Consider the following 12966-nt stretch of genomic DNA (forward strand, 5'->3'; position numbering starts at 1 on the left):
CGCATCTGCTCAAAGCCATCGACTCTGTAAAATATTCTATACTATATCTAAAGCACAGCAAGATTGGTTGGTATAAGGGGCGCGTCGTTATAGTTATTTGATAGCGACATCCAAGATATGGTTCACTCATCAATGTTTAATTCTGCCTCTTCAGCTGCTGGCCACGAGATTACAGGTGTGCTTCAATGGTACATTTCAGGGCCTGTACAGATTCTGTTTGATATAAGCGATAGAGTTAACATGCCCATCACTAAGGACATATTTGCAAATGATACTAACGTCTTCTCTACAGGAAATAGCCTTTGAGATATAATTAGAGATTCAGATAGTAAGCTTAGCGAACATGCGACACGACTATAGCCAAACGACTTTGAATAATCCTTCAACTAAATACCTCATTTTTACAGAGCCAATCCAAATTGTGATTTTAGAACTAACTATAATGGTGGTGAGCCCCTTTCCTAAGGAAAAATAAATTAGGTATTAGACATAATCTTCAGAAGCACTCCTTCTCGTTACAGCACGACGATTATAGTCGCGTGAAGGCTGCACGCTCCTTGGCACCAGATTAGGAAACGTCTTACCTGTGGCTGTGAAATTGCCATCTATACTTTTCCCTCGTGCATTCCTTTAAGCATTATAGCTGGGTCGCTTGAAGAATTGCCACCCACAGTCACCTGGCTAAACCACTAATCGCACATAAAGAAAAACCTGTCCGAACGATTAAATATTTATGCCCATATTATGATCCTCCCAAAATTTCCCCTCCAGTTCTAACAAACAACGGTAAAACAACTGTACAAAAAAGGTTGGGTACCAATCAATGCCTTTATTTCAATAAACATACAATTTATGGGGGATTTAAGGAAAAAGTTGCTCGCAGAAAAAGGTGCTCGCAGCAATATGACGGGCCTTAAACCCGGTCTGAGGGCAGAAGGAGCAGGCACAGGCACTGATACAGGGCCGACAAAAACAATACATGAGCAGAAAAAAAATGACACGTTGGCTTATACATTATGCCAGCAAACAGAAATGCAATAAAAAAAAAAATGAATGAACTACGCAATCCACAGTGTACACTAGAGCAACAAAAGCAGTGATATAACCATTAACCAAGTAAGCATTGTAAGGGAAGAATATGACATGATTCAGCCGTTGATAAAGGCTAATATCAAACGGAGATGTGTAACGACAGTCTACCTCCGAAACAGTCGCAGACAACAATTTAAGTCGTGCTCAAAAATCACTGAAATACTCATATAAACGCGCCATAGGACAAGAAGTGACATTTATGTTATAACGTTTAAGCGTGTTTAATAGTCGAGGTAAGCGATGGTGTAACATTTCAAGAGCATAGATAGTGCGAGGATGCGGCACATACCAGTGTTCAGGTGACCGTGTACTGTATTCTGTTGTGTTTCTAATTAATTTCGCTGATGAGATGATGTATGACTGACTTTGTTTTACTTCTTTAGGATAGGCTAGTAACAGCCTGAACTCTAACTGAGAATGAAGTGTGAGTAATTTCAACTGTTTGAATAGAGGTGCAGTGTGAGCGTCTACTGGAGCATTGCAGATGCTACGTATTACTTTTTTTTGAACCAAGAGTAACCGGTTCATGTTTGCAGCAGACATCGTACTCCACACGAGGCAGCAGTAGTTTACGTGACTCAGGAAGAGAGCGTTGTACACAATAAGTTTGACCTTACGTGGCAGTGGTCTGAAACTGAAGAGCGCCCCAGCGACTTGCGCAAGTTTTCCTTCAAGGACGTCGATGCGATCAGTTCATAACATATGGCTGTCAGAAAACACACCTAGCGTCTTCGCAGACCGAACAAGCTCAATTCTTGAAGAACCTATTATAATGTCGGTCTCTAAGTTCACACCTTTATTTTTTGGTTGAAATGAAATAGCATTTGTTCTGTCAGCGTTAATCTTTAAGCCATTATCCTGTGACCATCTCTGTATTTTTGCAAGAACAGAGTTTGCGGTTGAAACCAGGCTTGCGATGTTGTTCGATGAAAAAAGCACCGTAGTATCATCTGCAGAGATTATGTATTTAGGTTCACTATCGACAAGAACAAGGTCATTTACGTATATATTGAAAAGAAGGGGGCCCTATATGCTCCCTTGGGGAACACCAAGTGTTACTTGCTTGAAGTGGGAACCGGTTGTATGCCAAACCGACTCATTTCCTGACGCACCATCTTTCTCGCGCATTCTTCCATGATCGGCAGGTTGCGTGCTTCAGTGCGCGGGAAAAGTGCGTAACATAGTACCCCCACTGGCGAGAGCGTCGTCTCGGCGCTTAAGTAGGATCGTGTCCTGCAAAATAAGGCTTAAGTGGGGAGACGTGCACGATATCAGTGGCGGACGCGGCAGATGACCGACTGTCCTATGAAGTGATATCGTACGTGACGTCAGTGATCTGGCGTAGGACCTTGTAAGGCCCGGAGTAGCGGGAAAGAATCTTGGACGACCAGCCAACCTGGCGGCAAGGCGTCCAGAGGAGGACCAAATAGCCCGGAGAGTAATTAACGACTCTGTCATGGCGATCGTAGCGGGCCTTCTAGGACAGCTGGGAGGCAGAAAGACGATCCCTTGCAATCTGGCGAGCCGTTGTGGCCTGAGATGCTGCATCGCAGGCGTAGTCTGGAACAGGGTGCACAGGTAATGGTAAAAGAGTCTCGAAGGGCAATGTGGGATGGCGGCGAAACAAGAGATAAAAGGGGGAAAGCCAGCGGTCTCATGGCGGGACGAGTTGTAGGCAAATGTCACATAAGGCAAGGTACCGTCACAATCACGGTGGTCTGAAGAAATGTACATGGAGAGCATTGTGGTCAGCGTGCGGTTGAAGCGTTAGGTAAGCCCATTGGTTTGCGGATGGTAGGCAGTGGTTAGCTTGTGACCTATGGAACACGAACGAAGAATGTCGCCGACGACTTCAGACAAATGAGCGACCATGGTCGGTCAGCAGCTGTCGAGGAGCGCCGTGGTGAAGAATAGCGTCGTAAAGGAGAAAGTCCGCAACGTCAGTGGCACAGCTTGTCGGCAGTGCCCGCGTGATAGCGTATCGTGTCGCGTAGTCCGTAGCTATGTTAATCCACTTGTTCCCAGTCAGAGATGTTGGGAATGGCCCGATGAGATCAAGGACGACGCGGTAGAACAGGTCACCGGGAATGTCTACAGGCTACAGAGGACCAACTGGTGACAAGGGTGGATGCTTGTGGCGCTGGCAGGACTCACACGCAGCACGTACCGGCGCACAGAGCGGTGGAGGCCTGGCCACAAGAAACGACGCCGAACGTGATCGTATGTGCGAGTTGCTCCGATATGTCTAGCGGTTCGGGCGTCACGAAGCTGTTCGAGAACAGGGGAGCGTAGTGTTTCAGGAACAACCAGGAGAATCTCTGGGCCATCCGAGCTGGTGTTGCGTCTGTGTAAGACTCCGTCACGAGGCACAAATAATTGCAGGGACGGGGCAGATGGATGCGAGCGGACACGGTGGATGATGGACCGCAAATTGGCATCGCGGAGCTGTTCGCTGCGTATGTCTGTTAAATTGGATATCGCGATGACACAGGCATCCGAACCGTGCGCTTAAAAGTCGAAGGATCCATTGGATGATGAGATAGGCAGTGCGCATCTTGGTGCAGTCTGCCAGACATGTAAGCGAGGTCAAAGCTGCATTCTTGCAGTTTCAGTGCTCAGCGACCAAGTCGTTCCGTCGGATCTTTGAGTGAAAACAACCAGCAAAGCGTATGGTGGTCTGTGATGACCGAAAAGGTGTGGCCGAACAAGTGTCGTCGAAACTTGCCAACAGCCCGAACTAGTGCGAGGCACTCGCGCTCAGTGATCGAAAATTTCCACTCTGAAGAGCAAATAAGGCGACTGGCCGAGGACGCGGTCTCGTCCTTGTTGCTGCTGGGCGAGAACAGCGCCGATGCCATGTCCGCTGGCCTCGGTTCGAAGTTCAGTGGGGGCTCACGGGTCAAAACGGGCCAAAATGGGTGGTGACGTAAGTTGTGAGTGCGTGAAACACAGTGCCCTTTTAAGGTCCCGAAGAAAATGACGTTTCCTTCTTCAAGAGTTGCGTGAGTGGACGGGCAACGTCGGCGAAGTTCTGGACAAAATGTCGGAAATACGAGCACAAGCCGACAAAGCTCCGCACGTCTTTAGTGGAACGTGGCATAGGGAAGTCTTTCAGAACACAAATTTTTTCTGGGTCAGGTTGCACGCGTTCCGCACTCACAAGTTGGCCAAGCACAGTGATTTCGCGGCGGCCAGAATGTCATCTGGGAGAGTTGAGTTGAAGGCCTGCTTCAACTTCAAGAACTGCCGAGAAACGGCTAAGGTGGCTTTCAAATGTCGGTGAGAAGACGATGATGTCGTCAAGGTAACAGAGACATGGTCACCATTTGTATCCACGGGGGAGGGAGTCCATTATCCTTTCTAGTGTAGCTGGGGCATTACACAGTCGAACGGGCATAACCTTAAACTGGTAAAGCCCATCTGGTGCACCAATAAGGCTTTTTCATGGTCTTGATCATCGACGGATATCTGCCAGTATCCTGACCTCAGGTCGATAGAAGAGAAGTAGGCAGAGCCCTGTAGACAATCGAGAGCGTCATCGACCCGTGGCGCAGGGTAGACATCCTTGCGCGTTATCTTGTTTAACTTAAGGTAGTCTATGCAGAAGCGCCAACTGCCATCTTTCTTTTTGACTAAGACGACCGGTGATGCCCATGGACTGCATGAAAGTTTAATGACGTCCTTGGTGAGAATCTTGTCTACTGCACCTTGTATTACTTCTTTCTCGGCATAGGATACGCGATAAGGACGTCGTCTGAGTGTGCTGGCGTCCCCAGTATTGATCTTATGAGTCATGCATGTCCCCAGGGACGGTCAATAAAGTCAAAGATATCGCGGTAGGACTTCAATATGCACCGCACATTGGCTGTCTGAGTAGGAAAGAGGTCACATGCTGTCAACTTGTCATTATCACCGTCGACGAGATTGTGCGAGGAAGGGGAAGGGGTAAAAAACAAAGAGGCGTCGGTGACGAAAGCAGAAACGGCACGCTCATCGATAGAAGAGATGTGGGCTAGTCATGCCGCCTGGGATAAGTTGCGTGCACCTGCTAAACTTCAATATGGGTAGAGACGTTCCATTATCCGTAACTCTAACAAGGGCGTGAGGAAGAGCAACATTTTTGGCGAATAAGACGTCAACGATCGGGATCAATATGTAATCGCCATCGGGAATGGGAGAAAAAGACCGCAAGTTCACATATATAACGGCTTGAGGAGGTAGATGAACGTAATCTACTGATCACAAGAGCGGCTGCTGTGCAGTAGGAGCGTCATGGTAGCACGGTAGGTCTAGCTGACGCAAGCCGGTTCCACAGTCAATAGGGCAGAATGGGCAGACAGGACATTCATACCGAGGTTTCATGGGAGCATTTCTCAAGCACAGCAAGTAGTACGCTTGTGGATCGGTCGGTAACACTTATTCAAGCGGAGCACATCCCTAGCACGGGAAATGTTCCGCCAACGGCGGCACGAATGAACGGTACAGTGGGAGGTAATAGGCCCTTCTTAAGGCGGTGACAAAGCTCCAAATTCATCGCTAATATCTGAGCCCCAGTATCCACTAGAGCAACAACATGTGCGTCATTCAGTTTAACGTCTATCAGGTTCGTTCTTGTCTGCAGTGTGGTCAGAGCATTTGACAGGCGAGTTGTCGATGCAGAATCACCTCTGGGAGGTGTATCGTCTAGTTTTCCCGAGGGAGTCGTTCAGTCGGCGACGTAGGGCGGCGGAATTGGGGCGAGCGAGATGATTTATGACGAGACAACGGCAGACGGGACTGGTGACCACGTGGGGATGGTGAACGACGATACCATATGGAGGGAGCGTCGTCGCCGGTGGTTTGGGGAGGCTCGCGGTAGGGCTGAAATCGGCCGAGATCAATGTCGGGGCGATGTTTGTATCCATGGGGCGCCTGATACCAATACCTTCGGCTGTTACGGTGGTGGTCACGTGTCCAATAGTACGGCATTTGAAGCAAATGGGATGGTCATCAGCACTCCTCCACTTGGCTGGATTGCGAGTACGGAACGGCGCCTTTGAGGAACGGCGGTCGATCGGCTGGTAAGGAGCTGCGGCGCGCACAGTCTAGGCTAGCATTGGAGAGTTCGTGATGAACGACAACTTGGACTGGTAACAACATCTCGGAGCTATGGTCACAGGTACGGCCACAAGTATAAGCAGGGGACCCAGCCTCAAGTTTACGTCGGATGACCTTCTTCACGTGTTCTACGATGGGCGGCGCTGACGGTTCAGGTATGTCTTCGCATGACCACGTTGCTGCCTTTTTCGGAAGTCGAGCGAAATGATGGCCAATGCGTCGACTTTTGGCGGCCTCAAAGCGTTTGCACTCTTGGATGATGGCATCGACGGTGTAGCAGTCTTTGCAGATTAGCAAATTGAAGGCATCATCTGCTATGCCCTTTAACACTTGGCCCGCTTTCTCGGACTCCATTATGCCATCGTCGGCTCTTCGGCAAAGGGCAAGCACGTCCTGTGTATAAGGCAGGCATGACTCTGTCGCTGTCTGCGCACGAGATGCCAGCTGCTTCTTTGCTGCTGCCTTTCTATCTGCAGAAATGCCGAACAGGGAACGCATCTTTTCTTTGCATGCATCCCAGCTCCCAATTTCGTCTTTGTTTTTCTCAAAACACGCTTTCGCTGTTCCTTTGAGGTAAAATATTATGCTTGCCAACGTGACCGTCTAATCCCAGTGATTGCTCTTACTTGCAGGCTCGTACAGGGGTAGCCAGTCCTCGATGTCGACGTTGTCAGCCCCACAGAATGTGCCTGGGTCATTTAGTTCAGCCAGGAGGACTGTTGTCGTTGCAGTCGCCTCGGTGGGCGCCGACCCCTCTTCCGCCATCGTGGAGAAAGCCAAACGTCCGCTGCTGCGGAGCTCCATTGAACCGTGTGGGTATCCCACACCTACCAGCAAAAAGCCACGGGGATGTGAGAGTAACGAAAAGGGATAGGAAATTGTATTTACAAAATAGATACGGAGAGAGACTGCTGCAGGCTAGATGGCAGAACAACAACACGAGCGCTACTCCGATCGTCGTCTGCACCGCCTTTCTGGCGCATTCTGCATGCTCGGCAGGTTGCGTGCTTCAGTGCGCAGGAATAGCGCGTGACAATATATATATATATATATATATTTATAACCATGAAAACGCAGGCGCAAGGTGTTTAGAACGACAGAAAGCTGAGCTAGTTGGTAAGGATGTATTATGCAAAAACAGAGGTGAGGCGTGTAGACAGGACACAAGAGTAGAGAAGTGGACAACACGAACGCCGAGTGTTGTCCACTTGTCTACTCTTGTGTCCTGTCTGCACGCCTCACCTCTCTTTTTTGCATAACAAAAGGTGTTATTGAGATCTGAGCAAGCCGTGCCCACCAAAAGGGAATGGAAAACACACATTGGCAGTGGAGAGACGCTAACAGGTATTAACAGACGAAAGCAAGAACGTAATTACGGTATATATATGTATATTATATACATATATATATATATATATATATATATGTATATGTATATATACCGAAATACCTAAATTTCTGAACTTGGAACCTGAAATACATGATCTTGCTGAATAAAACACGTAGAAGCCGCTGTTTGAGCGAGCCATCGAAGCACTCACAACAACATGAGTACTATATATGTGAATCCGTCTAAGTCATCTAACTGTTTCATTTACTTCTGCAGATTTTATTCTTGCTTGTTCTTGTGCTCATTGCCTCAATAAATGCTCAGTTTTTCTGAATTTTCTCGATGTAGTGTAACCCTGCCTTATGTTAATCCTGCCTTATGTTGTGTACAACTGCAGGTACTTATGTTTTGTTAGATGTACCGTAATTACGCATTTGCTTTAGTCTGTTAATACCTGTTAGCGTCTCTACACGGCCAATGTATGTTTTCCATTCCCTTTTGGTGGGCCATAGTCATACGCCATAGTCAGATCTCAGTAACACCTTTCGTTATGCAAAACATAGAGGGGAGGCGTGCCGACAGGACACAAGAGTTGAGAAGTGGACAACACTCGGCGTTCGTGTTGTCCACTTCTCTACTCTTGTCTCCTGTCGGCACGCCTCACCTCTATTTTTTGCATAATGAATGCTTACCAACTAGCTCGGCTTTCTCTCGTTCTAAACACCTCTAGCCTGCGTTTTCGTGGTTTCTTTCTTATAAATGGACCAAAACAATAAATACCGACGAAGGATATTGAATCAAAGTAAATTGAAGTATTTCACGCCAAGCTACTATGTACGCCTGCTACAACTGTACATTCAAAGCCCACCAGCCTCTCCACCACTGGCGAGAGGGATATTAGTCTGAAGTACTATAAAACACTAACAACACAATTGCTTCCACGTTGCAATAGTGATAGCTTAAATCACTATTATCACCGGATCATTTGGTTTTCCGTCATTGTGAGAGGTAGGTAATACGCATTATCTGTTTAGTATATAACTGTTTTGCCAGTATACGCAGGGTGAGCTACTTAAGTGCTGCTTCCGGCGTAAGACATAACGGTGTGTAATGTGGTTAGCTATTGGTATACAGCATAATGTATCTTGAAAATATGAGAAATGAACCCTGGGCGATGTAGACCTAAAACGTCGCAGTGGTCGCAGGAGTGTCGCTACAGCCAACGTTTCCACAAGTGGGCTTATCTTCGTAAGGGTCCGTAACACGCGACAAAGACAAGCCCGTTTGTTAAAACATTGGCTCCAACGACATCCGTTGTTTTAACACTGGTGAATGTGGCCTATAAGAAAAACCAAAACATAACCTAAAGCATCCCTTACGTCTTGCCATGTCTTCTCTTTCCATATAGGTAGTCTCCTCATGCACTGGAAAAGGTAAAATGTACATGGTTGTTAGCAACGCAATATCAACTAATGTGAGGTATGACAGTTATTGCAATAAAGTGGCACAACCACCAAGCGACAAATAACCATGTTAGCTACTACTAACGTAAAAGGTGTAGGTCACTCCAATGTTCTGCTATTATCAGTATACCTCCAAGCTGCAAAACGCATTACAACACAACCGATCACTCCATGCTGGAAAGTTTCGCTCTGTTGCTTAATTCTCATTCATCCTTCTATAGCGTCATGGTATAGATAACGCTCTCGGTCGAGAAAGTGTACCTCAAAGGGAGTGGTACCGATTGGTGCCGACTCCGGCTGCATACTTGCATGTGAATGTGAGGTTCCGCATTTCTTTTATAAAAATAGTTTAGGCAGGTGCTCCACCGTGCCGTAACCATCAAAGCTTGTTGCATGGAAGGAACACGGCATGGCATATTATTTTCTCAAAATGCCGTATTTGGTTACACAATTAGTGACATCTAATTTGCAAGTCATAGGAGTTTCAGCTTTCATTTTGTTTACGAATACCTGAAAGGTGGAGCCACCATTCACACATTTTTGGATTGAGTTGCTGCTAACCAACGCTATGTCATCAAGAGTAATCTCAGGGTTGTTCAATACTTTGCGTCTGGCCGTGTAACATCGCCGAAAGTTTCATAGAGCGACAGAAGCTGGCACCAGAGACGCTGGCGTAAGTAGAAGGTTTTCGCGCCATGTAGCTTGGCGCAATGGAAAAGAAACCTGCTATGAGTAACTACTTAGGAGGAAAAAGCAAAAACAGGAAAGAAACAATTTATGATAACTCAAGGGGAAGCTGATTATTTTTCGAAACAAGATCACGATGCATCAGAACACGCGTTTATAAAGCGACATGTAAGAAGGAACAAGTAGCATGTGCTTGCTGTGGTAAAGGTGGGGAAACGATGTGCCATGTTTTATTAGAATGTGAATATTCCCAGTGGTGGATTTAGGCACCTCTGGCCTCCTTGAAGGTCTCGGGTTCAGGGAAAGCCGGGGGAAAGTAAACAAGTCCGCAGTAGAGATTAGTAAGGGGCGATAGGAAGATTAGTGGAAGAAAAGTAGGGAAACGACAAGAATGGAGGCGTACAAAAACAAAGTTCACAATAGGCGATCAGAAAGTTTGCGTATAGGAATTGTTCGTGGGTTCTTTTTTTCAATTTCTTTTTTTTTTAAACATACGCAGGTCATTAGGCAATATAATAACTGGAAGTTGTTGGCGCGAACCACCGCCCCGTCCCAAAGGAGAAGCTTATAACGTCCGTCCGTCCGTCCGTCCATCCGTCCATCCAACCCCATCCATCCGTCCGTCCATCCGTCCGTCCATCCAACCGTTCATCCGTCCATCCATCCATCCGTCCATCCAACCGTCCGTCCGTCCATCCAACCCCATCCATCCGTCCGTCCATCCGTCCATCCGTCCGTCCATCAGACCGTTCATCCGTCCATCCATCCATCCATCCATCCATCCATCCATCCATCCATCCATCCATGCATCCATGCATCCATGCATCCATGCATCCATCCATCCATCCATCCATCCATCCATCCATCCATCCATCCATCCATCCATCCATCTTCTGAACAATCTCCCGCGCCAAATGGCCGGGCTGCGCGATCATGCAAATCTCTCACGAGAAAAGCCGCCTCTCCCAAATTTATTTCAAAATGTTTTAGAGGGACCATGCAACTGGAACTTTCGGCTAATTATTTTAATGTGCTATGCGCTTGTGTTTAAAATACACACGACACCGTTTGATGATTCACGTCGTCCTCCTTCCCACTAGTAGCCTTCCTTGCACGAACTGTTTCGTTCGGCTGTGGCTATTCGCACTTTGCCCAGTTAGTTACTTGGAAAAGTCAGGTATATTTGGTTAGCTAGTTCAGTGTGTCAGGTATTAGTTGATTACTAAGTAAAATATCTAAATTTGCTTAGTTGTCATAGGTAGGTTATTAGCGAATAATTTTGTTATTTCCTTTAGACAACTTAGTTAAGCTGCTAGCTTTCTTAGTTTGATTAGTTAATTGGTTTTGTTAGTTACCTTATTTATTTAGTTACCGCATTACGTATATTACTTATTTATTGTGTAATTACTTTATAGTGGAGTTGGTCTTGTTAGTGCAGTTTGTTACGTTACACATAGAGTTTGGTGAGTTAATGTAGTTGTTAGATTACTTACTAAATTATGTTGTTCAGATATTAGTTAGATAATGAGTTAATAATTACCTATCTAGTTAGTTAATCAGTTCGTTAACTGTGTCAGTTTATTTATTACTATTATTGGTTAGTAAATATTCTGGTAATTATTAGTGATGATTTAGTTATCAAATAATTTAGTAATGAGTAATAAATTTAGTAATTTGGTAATTTGTTGAGTGATTATTTGGTAAACTTTTGGCTACGTTTCTTGCTTTAGCAATTACCTATTTGAATGATTTGTTAAATAGTTCGTTATATTTGGAAGTTTGAAACGCAGGTTTCTAACGCGCAATTACATAAAACTGCGACCTGAGCTTGCTCTGTAGTCGATTTCTAACAAGCCGCTGTTGAGAACGCAGATGAACCTGGAAATCAAGCAAGGCTTTGTGGTTGCTTGGAAATGGTTGGCGTTTATGTTCCTCAACGCCATACAGAAGGAGGGCGGCGATTTGCACGTTGTGTCGACAATATTCGGACGCCGATACAGGGAGGAGATTACCCTTGCGAAATAGCGAGCGTACGCACAGAACACTTGTGGCGTCTGTTCGGTGTCCGCTCCAGCCCAACTTCTACTCGCGCCACCGCGCTGCGTCCACTGCGGGCGCTATACGAAGCTCTCGCGCAGCATTGTACGGAAGTTTCGTGACCAGATAGAATGTATTGAAGGACCCTATATAGAAATCGGTAGCCCTCCACTAAGGCGTTCTCCCTAATCTACCGTTACTACCGTTACTAGTTAACTTTGTTGTCTTAAATTTAACAAAGCGAATGCGATTGCGTTGGCCTAGATCTGGAAAGCTGGGAAAAACATTTAATAGCAGCGAGCACGGAACGTATTTCGCAAAGTGCAGCTAAAATTACGTGCTGCCAAGAAAAAAAAGGTTACGTATGTCGAAAATATGACAAGCACTACATACATCACACGCTGTGCTTGACACAAGCATTGCTGATTCCTGTAGATTTTATACCATTAAACGATACCATTCACCTTCGAAAAGCAAAAGTATTGCTTTTATATTTCTGTTTACGTTTATGTTACGCGATAAACCATGTGCGGCACGCGCAGATGCCGCAGTTGTCGTGCCACGCATAATAGAATCGGGGCTAAATATACTGCTTTAATCAGCGTAGAATGAGGCGCGTTTTTCAGCTGGACGTTTGCGGAGCCTAGCCGAATTGGTCGCTCATGACAGAGTGCCTCAGTAGGTAGAATTATAATCCGTGAAACTCAAATCTGTGCTCGTAAGGTGTAATAGGGCCTTCGAATGTGCAAGTTTTAGCTGAAATTTCATGCTTGCTTGGCTACATCGTCCTAGCGTTCGGCACGAAGGGTCCACAAATGGCTTGAAGATGCTCAGGCAGCAAGACAGAGGGATGCAAATTTTGCGCCTGCCAGCTTAATGACCATGGTGCGCCCACTACGAATCGGAAGCGAGCATGATTGCGAGATTACATCATATGACGCCGCACTTGCTGGTTCGTTAGTTAAGCGCGAAAGCTTTCTAATACGTGAATAGTTGTCGTAGGCCTTAAGTTTGGTATGGTTGTGTAGAGGAAAGAAGCGATTTGTAGTAGAGGAAATGCAGTTCAGCGAACAAGGCTTACGTGCGGAGGCCGAAACGTCTAACCACTTCGAGAACAGCGTTTTGGTTGGCGTTCTGCGAACTATGTTTCTAATGAGAACCTGTATTTTCCGACCAGATGGGATGGTGTGCAAATATTGATTTCAATGGAGCCGTTATGCAGTCACGCATGTGTTCCGTGTGTACTGGGCGCTGTTGTCG

General features: G+C 46.3%; 1 protein-coding gene across 4 annotated transcripts in view; it reads right to left on the reverse strand.

Moving 5' to 3' along the window:
* The window catches only part of LOC126524971 (uncharacterized), a 108481-nt gene that overhangs the window by 30929 nt on the left and 64586 nt on the right, over window positions 1-12966 (reverse strand). For 3 of the 4 annotated variants that reach the window (XM_072286728.1, XM_072286727.1, XM_055067498.2), the window contains exon 6: window positions 8899-8943. The exons of the other annotated variant lie outside the window; for it this stretch is intronic. In XM_072286728.1, coding sequence (XP_072142829.1) covers window positions 8899-8943 — 45 coding nt within the window. The remainder of the gene's footprint in view (window positions 1-8898; window positions 8944-12966) is intronic. 4 annotated transcript variants of the gene reach the window in all.

This window comes from Dermacentor andersoni, chromosome 3 (assembly GCF_023375885.2).
Source record: "Dermacentor andersoni chromosome 3, qqDerAnde1_hic_scaffold, whole genome shotgun sequence".
Lineage (NCBI taxonomy): Eukaryota > Metazoa > Arthropoda > Arachnida > Ixodida > Ixodidae > Dermacentor > Dermacentor andersoni.